The sequence below is a fragment of the Bos mutus genome, chromosome 14, assembly GCF_027580195.1.
Source record: "Bos mutus isolate GX-2022 chromosome 14, NWIPB_WYAK_1.1, whole genome shotgun sequence".
NCBI lineage: Eukaryota > Metazoa > Chordata > Mammalia > Artiodactyla > Bovidae > Bos > Bos mutus.
Genome location: NC_091630.1, coordinates 1,364,281 through 1,374,090, shown reverse-complemented (window position 1 = coordinate 1,374,090; position 9,810 = coordinate 1,364,281). Strand labels below are relative to the sequence as shown.

Sequence of the window (9,810 nt, the reverse complement as noted above, 5' to 3'; positions counted from 1 at the left end):
TATTCTAGATAATTCTTAAGGAGAAGGGGAAAGGCTGCAGATGGAAGAATCTGAGGAAAGTAAAACTTACATGTCACACCTCTTTGACGTGGGAGACAATGACTGAATGAAGATATTTGGTCACAGAACATGAAGACGCTTTGGCTTCAAGTCCTTCACGTCTGTTGTTCTCGTCTTTTTAAACCAGGGAAGTTCCCTGAGAATTTAATTGAGATACCACAGAAACAGTTCCAGTGGCTATTTTCAGTACTGGTACACTGCATCTTGTTTTTCTTAATGTGATACATGGAAATAAAATTTATAAACTATAATGTATTGCATTCGAAATATTAACCTACATAAATCAAATTTTCAAAAACTTGTAAAAATGTGCAATAAAAACTGCTTGGACAGTTTTTGAAGAGCAAACATTTTATGATCTAAAATACTCAGTACATAACTGTCATGGTTAGATGAGACACATTGTCATGATTACATGAAGGGTCTACTGAAATGGTTATATGATCAGAGACTACTAGTTCTATAGGCCCAGTAGTAGATAACTATAAAGGATTTTTTGTTGTTTTGTCTTTTTTTTTTTTTTCCTGCTTAGCATCACAAACCCCTCCTCTTGTCTAGAAAATTGAAAGCATTTGTGAGTCTATGGATTGAAGTCCAAAAAGCCTGATACTTTTCCTTATTTCTGGCAGCCCTCAAGCATATGGCCTAAGTTGGGTCAGTTGAACTGTCTTTGTCCTTAGCTGTGAACTAGGAGTAGTGTTACAAGGAAGGAGGAAGAATTCAGAGTTAGTCCCAGTGGCCCTTCCATCACCCGATTGGGTCAGAGTCCAGGTGCCCAGCAGCAGTGGTCCACTAACCAGACTGTTTCTTTGGCCGTGCGTACGGCTATATGCTTTCTCTAGGTTGCCAAGCTATCAGGTAACCACCCAGGAAATTGTTTTTCTACCCAAGGACACCGCAGACAGTTTCAGTTTCTGCCTCACTGATAGGATCACTGTTTAGAGTTGTGGGAAGACTTACTGGCCTAAGGTTGCTGCAAGGCCAGGTTATGGGCTCCGCAGTTTCCTAAGTAGTGATAAAGAGCCACCAGGACCACGCTCCAGGAGAGAAGAATCGGCTGGCTTGGTTACTGTGGTGTACCCTGCTCCTGGCCCAGGCCCCCAGCACATGCGTTTAGTAAATTTTTATTTGATTTTGACCTGAATGAATAAAATAATAGTACTCAACTTTAGGCCTCCTCAACATCTATTTAAATTTTTGGATCCTGTCTGCTTTTAGCATAGAAGGGAACAGAACTCAAAGACGATGACACTAAGGTGTTAAATTCAGGTAAATAGGAGGCTGTTTTTCCAGTGGCAGAAATGAGGAAAGGGGTGGGGTTGGGCGGGAAGGAGCTAGGTTTCGACGGTGATAAACTGAACCTGTTAAATGCTGTGTCTTTTATGTTTCATAACTGGGTTAAACCGGTTGTGTCACTCCTTGGACAGCTCTGCACTTGTTTGAATAGTACAACAGTCCCTCCTACTGAACTTTGATCCGGCAGAAACAACTGTTAACTAACAACTTCAGACCATCACTGGAACACCTGTACGAAGAATGTTCTTCAGTTTAGCTTTGCATACGTGATTTCTTTTAAACTTTTAAAATGATTAGAAAACTTTTTATTGTCCTGCTTTTGTCATCTGTGACTCTTGGAGAAGCCAGGAAATCCTTTCTCAGTTTCCTGAACATAGAAAAGACTGAAGTGCTGTTTATCACAAAGACGGAAGAAACTGTGGTTGTAAGGTCAAGTTACAGAGATAAACAGCCAAACTCCAGCTACCTCCGTGTGCAACTGGAAGATGATAAAATGCTCCAAGTGGTGAATGTGACCAAGACCTTATCGGATGTGACCAACTTTACCATACACCTGGTGACGGGTGGAGACGGAGAGACAAATCTGACCGTTCAGCTGTGGGATTCAGAAGGTAGGCGCGAAAGGCTCATTGAAGAGATAAAGAATGTCCGAGTCAGAGTGCTCAGACAGAGACAAGACAGTCCTTTCCAGGCATCAAACCTCATCAACAGAAACATCCTAATGCTGTTTCTGCCAATGATACTGTTAAATAAATGTGCGTTTGGTTGCAAGATTGAGTTCCAGGTGTTTGAAACAGTGTGGAAGAGACCTTTGCCGGTAGTTCTTGGGGCGGTTATACAGTTTTTTCTTATGCCGTTTTGTGGATTCCTTCTGACGCAGATTTTGGCCTTGCCTGAGGCCCAGGCATTTGGATTTATAGTCACCTGTACGTGCCCAGGTGGGGGTGGGGGCTACCTCTTTGCTCTGCTTCTAGAAGGAGATGTCACTTTGGCCATTCTGATGACTTGCACGTCAACGTTTCTGGCCCTGGTCACGATGCCTACCAATTCTTACATATACAGTAGAATCTTAGGGTTATCGGGTACATTGCATATTCCTATTTCTAAAATTATGTCAACCCTCCTTTTCATCCTCGCACCAATGTCAGTGGGAATAGTCATCAAGCATAGACTACCTGACAAAGCAAAGTTCTTGGAGAGGATCATTAGGCCTCTGAGTTTTATTTTAATGTTTATAGGGATTTATGTGACTTTCAGCATGGGATTGGTGTTCCTGAAAACAGTGAACCTAGACGTGCTTCTGTTGGGTGTCTTGGTTCCTGCTTTGGGGTTGTTGTTTGGGTACTTTTTTGCTAAAATTTCTATGCTGCCTCTTCCTGTTTGTAAAACTGTTGCTATTGAAGGTGGGGTACTGAATAGTTTCTTAGCCCTTGCCATTATTCAGCTTTCCTTTTCACAGTCTGATGCAGACTTAGCGTCTGTGGCTCCGTTTACAGTGGCCATGTGTTCTGGATGTGAAATGTTACTGATCCTTCTGTTCTACAAGGCTAAGAAAAGATGTATCCTTAACATAGAAGAAAAAAGAATGAAAAATCCCCCAGTCTAACGGTTAAAGCTTTCCTGAATTTTCCTACTCTGAATGAGATACTGTGGGAGATGCAAAGAATATCCAAGATGATTCCTGCTCTCAACTCACTTATGCTCTGATTGAAAACTTGACATTAGGGGAGAAATACAGTCATATGTGCCTAACACCCAATGGACAGTCCAGACTTAAATGTGCAGGAATTCAGAAGGAGACTACTATAGCATTGGATTGGAATATAATACTTTATTATGATATATCCCAAGTATTTACAGGAGGGCTGCCCTTCCACAATAGGCATTTGGTAACCACTCACACAGTGAAGGGACATGTAAATTCCTATTGAAATCAGTCCATCTTAAATGCAGCGCCTCTGGTCTCCTCGGTGTCCCTCCCGTCATCTCCACCGTTTGCCTTGGGGCACAGGGTCCTCTCTCCCCACTCTTCTCCCTTCTTCCCTCCTCTTTCCTTCATTGCAGTAGCTGTTTCCTACAGACCGTCTCCTGTAATAGCTCTCTAGCGGTCTCCTTTCCATTCCCAGTCTCGCTTTTGTTCTGCCCTAGATTGCTGCCTCCCTAAACCTTTCTTCCCCAGCTTTTGGCCTGTCTACTCTCCAATCACTGGCAGATTAATGTTCCTAAAACTTAACTTTGATCATGCGCTTTCCCTGCTGCAAAGCCGTGTCACCTCTTGAATAAAGTCTGTATTCCTAGTGAGGCGTTTCCTACTCTGCTGACTTTAGCTTTCCGGTTTTATCTCCTCTCCCACTTTTTACACGCAGGCTTTGTTCCAATCAGCAGATAACTGGGTCACTCATGACCGTGCCCTTTGTTCACATCGTCCCTGCAACCTGAGGGGCCCACATCATCTCTGTCTAAACTCGGACCACTCTCACAGACCTGGCTCAAACACAAGCCTTAACTAATCCCTGCTAGCTACCGGGAATTGAAATTTCCTCTAAATTCTCATCAGTTTTTTGCATTCATAGTATTTAGCCAGTCTGGCTTGCATTACAGTTCTTGGTGTTGCTATTGTATCCTCCTTATCTTGCTATAAGTCTTTGAACATGTATTTTATAAACATGTAAACAATGCAATATAATAAGTTTATATAATAGCATAAACGGTATAATATAAACAGTAGAATATGCTAATGCAAATAATATTTATTTTGATACTTTATATAATGTCTAGCACATTTCCTATGTGCTTATTCAAATAAAGTGTTGAAGCACAGACTAGGGCCTAAATGAATAGTATGCTTGTTTTTATACTAACATTGAGTTTTTAAAGGCAATTTTTAGTATCTAGTTTCAGTTTTCACTTTTTTCCAAAGAGAGTGTGGGCATCAAGAAAGAAAAATATCACTCTTAAATAAATCTGCTTCCCACATTTCACAGGCCTGTAGTTGTAGGCAAAGTACTTAATCACTCTGTAGTGCCATGTTTTCACCTAAAAAATGGAGATGATAGTGTAAACGCCATTAAATTGTCATAGGAGTTAACTGAGATCTTATGGACAGTATACTTAGAACAGGGTACATGCTCCTCAAGTGTTAGCTGCTATAATTATTTTACCACACTTCAAACTTTTGACCCTGGTGTACCTACTATTGTTTTGAAATACCAATCTGATAACTTTAGTATGGAAGCTAAAACTTTGAACATTTTCCTATCAGTGTCATTCACCATCTGACTTACAGTATTCGGGAACTTTTGTTCAGTTTGCCAACTGACAAGACAACCATAGTTTTTTGGGTTTTTTTTTTCGTATTTTACCAGATCCAGTATTTGAATACCAAGATTTATCAAAGCCCTGGTTTGGCATGGTTGGTGGATGGTTATTATTCATTTTATAAAATGATAATTGCCTACATGAAACACTTTACTGTTGACTCCATTAAAACAGAAATCTCCACTTAGGACATTAAATTATAATTAAGCTTGCATACATTTGACTTTTGCACATTTTCATGAACATATTTTACTGATAGGGAGATAAGAAATTGCCTTTCCTGTTGTACTTTATCCTTTACCTTGCAGAGAAACAAGACATTTCTCTGCAGTTCAGTTTTCAAATTTGTAAAAGGAAGAGATTCAGTTGAAATTTAAGATACTGCTCAACTCCTACGCCTGTAATTCTGGCATGAAAGTCTGGGTCATTGACACCATAGATGGTGATGGATTCAGGTTGACGGTAATAACCACCCACAGCAGCTGCTTTCTACTGGAGGCAAAAACCAAAAGAGGAGTTTCTTGAAGGCAGAGACCACATATTATTCTTTGAATTCCCTGTAGTTTTTAACCAATGGCTTTAATCAAGTTGGTGCTCAGAAAACATTGAGTTAATTAATCATTAATGTCTGTAAAAGTCAATATCATATACTTAGGGGCCAGGTTATTCCTGGGTCTTCATTCCCAGCTCTATCACCAGCTGGGTGACATTGGTCAAGTTACTTAATCTCTCTGTGCCTAAATTGATGTGGAAAGTGGGGATAATGATAATACATACCTAATGGTATTTTCATGAGGAGTAAATGAGTTAACATTAGTAAGATCCTCAGAATAATGCCTAACACACAGTAAACTCTAATTATTATGGTTACTCTATGCATGTTTGATCTTGCACCTAAAAGCAGACAAATGTGTGTGAATGGAACTTGAAATGTATTTCATTTATCTTACAGATGTATCAGGGAAAGACTGAAATTTTACATGAGACAGTTTGTCTAATTTAGATGGGGATGAAGTTATTCAAGCCACTTACTTGTTCTTTAAGAAGGAGAGACATAAAGCAGTCTACCTAATTGTTTGAGTTCAGACCAACAACTTGTCCAGCAATAATCAGTATCAAGGCTGCAGAGAACAAAGAGCTTTATTTGAGGTTTTAAGACTGCAGTTCAAGAGACACAGATTTGGGTAAGCCTGAAAGAGTATCATAGGGGAGAAAGAGAGTCAGGAGCTTATACAGGTGAAAATTACAAGGATGTTCGCGAATTTTGACTAACCTTGATTCAAGAAAGGAAATAATTGTCCTTAAGGGACAGGCTGTTGTGAGTCATTTTAGGTTAAGGGCTCAATAATCTCTTGAGTTTCTGGAACACTGGGTAGATGTTCTGGGTGCATGTGTTAAGATATTAAGGTGTATTTGGGCTGAGATGTAAATCACACTTCCTCGATAGCATCCTGACTACCAGCTCCATCTTGATTTTCTTTTCACACATTTCACACAGCCATAATTAGTTAGACAAAAGATCCAAGGGTAAAGGGGTAAGTCATGTTTAAAAAAAAGTTTCATCCCAATCTTTAATAGAGATGATTCTATGATACATATTGATATATATATATTTTTTTTGCAACTAAAAACTGTCAGCAATTTCAGCCTATGTTATGTCAAAACATGAAACCTTGTGAGGTATCCTGAAGATTCCACTCATGAAGACCCCCATTTTATGTGTATAAATTCTTGTCATTTTTAATCAAAGTCCACTAAACAATTATTAAGAAAATCTTGGTATGTAGACTCAGATTCTGTGTGTGTGTGTGTGTGTGTGAGAGAGAGAGAGAGAGAGAGAGAAAGGAGATTCCATTTAAAAGAAATCCACTCCAGAGACTAAATAGAGTTAGCAAGATACCCAGGACTGCCGGGGGAGGAATCACGATGAAGGTCACTCTTTATCACACAAATACAATGCAGCTGGACGCCCATCACTCAGGCAGGTGACCACGGAGCACTCTGCTTGACAAAGGCCGTCCTTCCCAGCACCTCTCCATGAACACTCAGGTCTCAGCAAGTGTCATCGGTACTGCATCTCACCTCTCCTCCAGGTTCTCATGGATGGAAGTCAGCTAGTAGGAAAAGGTATCAACAGCCCCTAAGAGGGATCTCATTAGGGAAACCTGGAGTGGTGACCTGGACACCATGCCAGGGAGCAGATTCTATCCTGAGGCAGTGGAAGCTGAGCCCTCTATAACCCCCAAGCACTCTGGCATAGTACACAATCGAGGGTTGGGAACAAAACCTGCAGGCGCGACTGTAACTTTAAAAATTACCCCTTTGGGAAGCGAAGAGCAACGCACCAGGCACCAGTCTCCGCAGCCATCTGAACCGCTCAGCACTGGACAGAAGCCTTGTGGATAGCGGGCAACCAGTGTGCAACACCGCCAAAACCAGATCTGAGCACTAGACCTCTCTGTGCACTAGAGGACTCTTCATTTCACTTTCGGTCAGGCATCTGAAAGCAGAACAGCTTCCTTGGACTGAGAAATTTCCAAGTTACTTGAAGACAATGGTAAACTAGCAGCTGAGGCCACTAGAAAAAGGCTGTACTTTCTGCTCATTTGAGGTAGAGAGCTTGAAATAGTTTTTAATTTGAAGGAGTGAGATAGTCCATCCATCTTATTTCAGTACTTATTCCAGTACTCTGATTTTAGCAGCTTTGCCAAAGCAGTGGGACTGTGTTTATTTAAATGAGATTTAAAGAGGACTCATCACATTTCTGCAAATGCCTGGAAAATTTTATTTGGTTAAAACCCAACACTTGTCATCACATAGTTGGCAAGATTATTATTTTAAGATAACTGACAATGAAGAACCAAAAATCTAATTTCTGAAGTTTTTTTTCCATCAAGAAAACAAAAGCAACTTTTATTAGACAAATCAAGGTTGTCAAATCAGATACAGCATCATTCTTTCAAAGGAGACAACGTTCTGGCTCTTTGTGAGATTTGAGAATTGGTCCCACGCTTCATGTCATTTACCTTTGAGAATTCTCATTTGCAATACATTGGTGACAATATCCCATCTTCTGCTCAAGCTAAGAGAAGAAATCACTTCAAATACAAAAAGCCAAATAACCTGCTTCCTTGATCCTGTTGTGACATCTTATATCTGTGCCATTTGCATTATAATGGTATATGATGCCAGATGTGTTATTTCAAGAAGAGGAAACATCTGAAGGACTGTAGACTAGTCCTTGCGCCTCATGTGATGCAACCTCATCATGCCAACACTCCACATTCCCTGAGTGTGGACTTTGGAGTCAGTGTTTTCTACGCTTTGCCCTTGCTGTACGACTTGAGGATAAACACCCTGAGCCTCAGTTTCCTCATCCATATGATGCAGCTGATTATATCTTCTCATGGAACTGTTGCAACATTCAAGTAAAATAATGCATGTGAAAAAACAAGTGCCTGAAGCATGGTAAGTCCTCAGTAAATGGTAAGTAACCAAAATAATTCTTAATAGGGGCAGTTGGTTCTGGCAACAAATACCTATCTGTCTATCAACTATCTATTAATCATGGGTTAACGATAGTGTTTATTGTTCAGAAGAAAGAAAACTTGCCTCTAGGAAACCTTCTAAGTTCTTCTGGCTGGACTAAGAATTACACTGACGTGAAAGTTGCTCAGTCATGTCTGGCTCTTTGCAACCAGGCCAGAATACTGGAGTGGGTAGCCTTTCCCTTCTCCAGGGGATCTTCCCAACCCAGGGATTGAACCCAGGTCTCCTGCATTGCAGGTGGATTCTTTACCAGCAGAGCCATCAGGGAAGCCCTAAAATGATATGAGACAGGGTAACAGGAGAAAATCAAATTTAATTTTATACTTACGAGAATTCCACAAACATAAGAGGGCCAGAGACCCCACATGCAGGAGAGGGTCAGAGGCAGAAAAGTAAAATGAGGACTATATACCATCCTAAAGGAGGTCAGTCCTGGGTGTTCATTGGAAGGACTGATGCTGAAGCGGAAATTCCAATACTTTGGCCACCTGATGTGAAGAAATGACTCATTTGAAAAGACCCTAATGCTGGGAAAGATTGAAGGCGAGAGGAGAAGGGCATGACAGAGGATGAGATGGTTGTGGCATCACCAACTCAATGGACATGCATTTGGGTAAGCTCTGGGAGTTGGTGATGGACAGGGAGGCCTGGCATGCTGAGGTTCATGGGGTCGCAAAGAATCAAGACACCACTGAACGACTGAACTGAACTGATACACCATCCTGAGCTAAGGAATGGGATGGGTCCTGGGAGCTTCCAAGGATAGGCGAATGATAAGAAGAAAAGCAGATGTTTGGTAATTAGATATTTGCCCTACCATATAGATGGGCCCTTTAGATAAAGTATATCTCCAGTAATAAACTGTTTTCTGAGAAAACCCCCCAATTTAAATTCTTCTAGGTAGTTAAGGGAGGGACAGTAATTTCTCTTGCATTCACCAGGTCTCAGTTGCCTTTAGCTCAAAATAATCCTTTTGCACAAGTGGAACATTTGGAAGAGGCTCCTTTTGAACCCCTATAACATGCAAACATATAGTGTAGGTTTACACAGCATCGGTTCAGTTCAGTCACTCAGTCATGTCCGACTCTTTGTGATCCCATGGACTGCAGCACGCCAGGCTTCCCTGTCCATCACCAACTCGCAGAGCTTACTCAAACTCCTGTCCATTGAGTTGGTGATGCCATCCAACCGTCTCATCCTTTGTCATCCCCTTCTCTCGCCTTCAATCCTTCCCAGCATCAGGGTCTTTTCCAGTGAGTCAGTTCTTCGCATCAGGTGGCCAATGTATTGGAGCTTCAGCATCAGTCCTTCTAATGAATATTCAGGACTGATTTCCTTTAGGATTGACTGGTTATCTCCTTGCGGTCCAAGGGACTCTCAATAGTCTCCAACACCACAGTTCAAAAGTATCAGTTCTTTGGGGCTCAGCTTTCTTTATAGTCCAATTCTCACATCCATACATGACTACTGGAAAAACCATAGCCTTGACTAGATGGACCTTTGTCGGCAAAGTGATGTCTCTGCTTTTAAATATGCTGTCCAGATTGGTCATAGCTTTTCTTCCAAGGAGCAAGCGTCTTTTAATTT

The 9,810-nt window shown here is 41.1% G+C and overlaps 1 protein-coding gene across 1 annotated transcript; it reads left to right on the top strand.

The window, feature by feature from the left end:
* Positions 1-532: 532 nt before the first annotated feature.
* On the top strand, positions 533-9,464 carry SLC10A5 (solute carrier family 10 member 5). Its single transcript, XM_070382886.1, has one exon. The coding sequence runs from the start codon at positions 1,646-1,648 to the stop codon at positions 2,960-2,962; it is 1,317 nt and encodes a 438-aa protein (XP_070238987.1). The 5' UTR covers positions 533-1,645; the 3' UTR covers positions 2,963-9,464.
* Positions 9,465-9,810: the final 346 nt, after the last annotated feature.

Excerpts from the sequence above, each read along its gene's own strand:
- SLC10A5 (XM_070382886.1), top strand. The coding sequence starts at position 1,646 with ATGATTAGAAAACTTTTTATTGTCCTGCTTTTGTCATCTGTGACTCTT.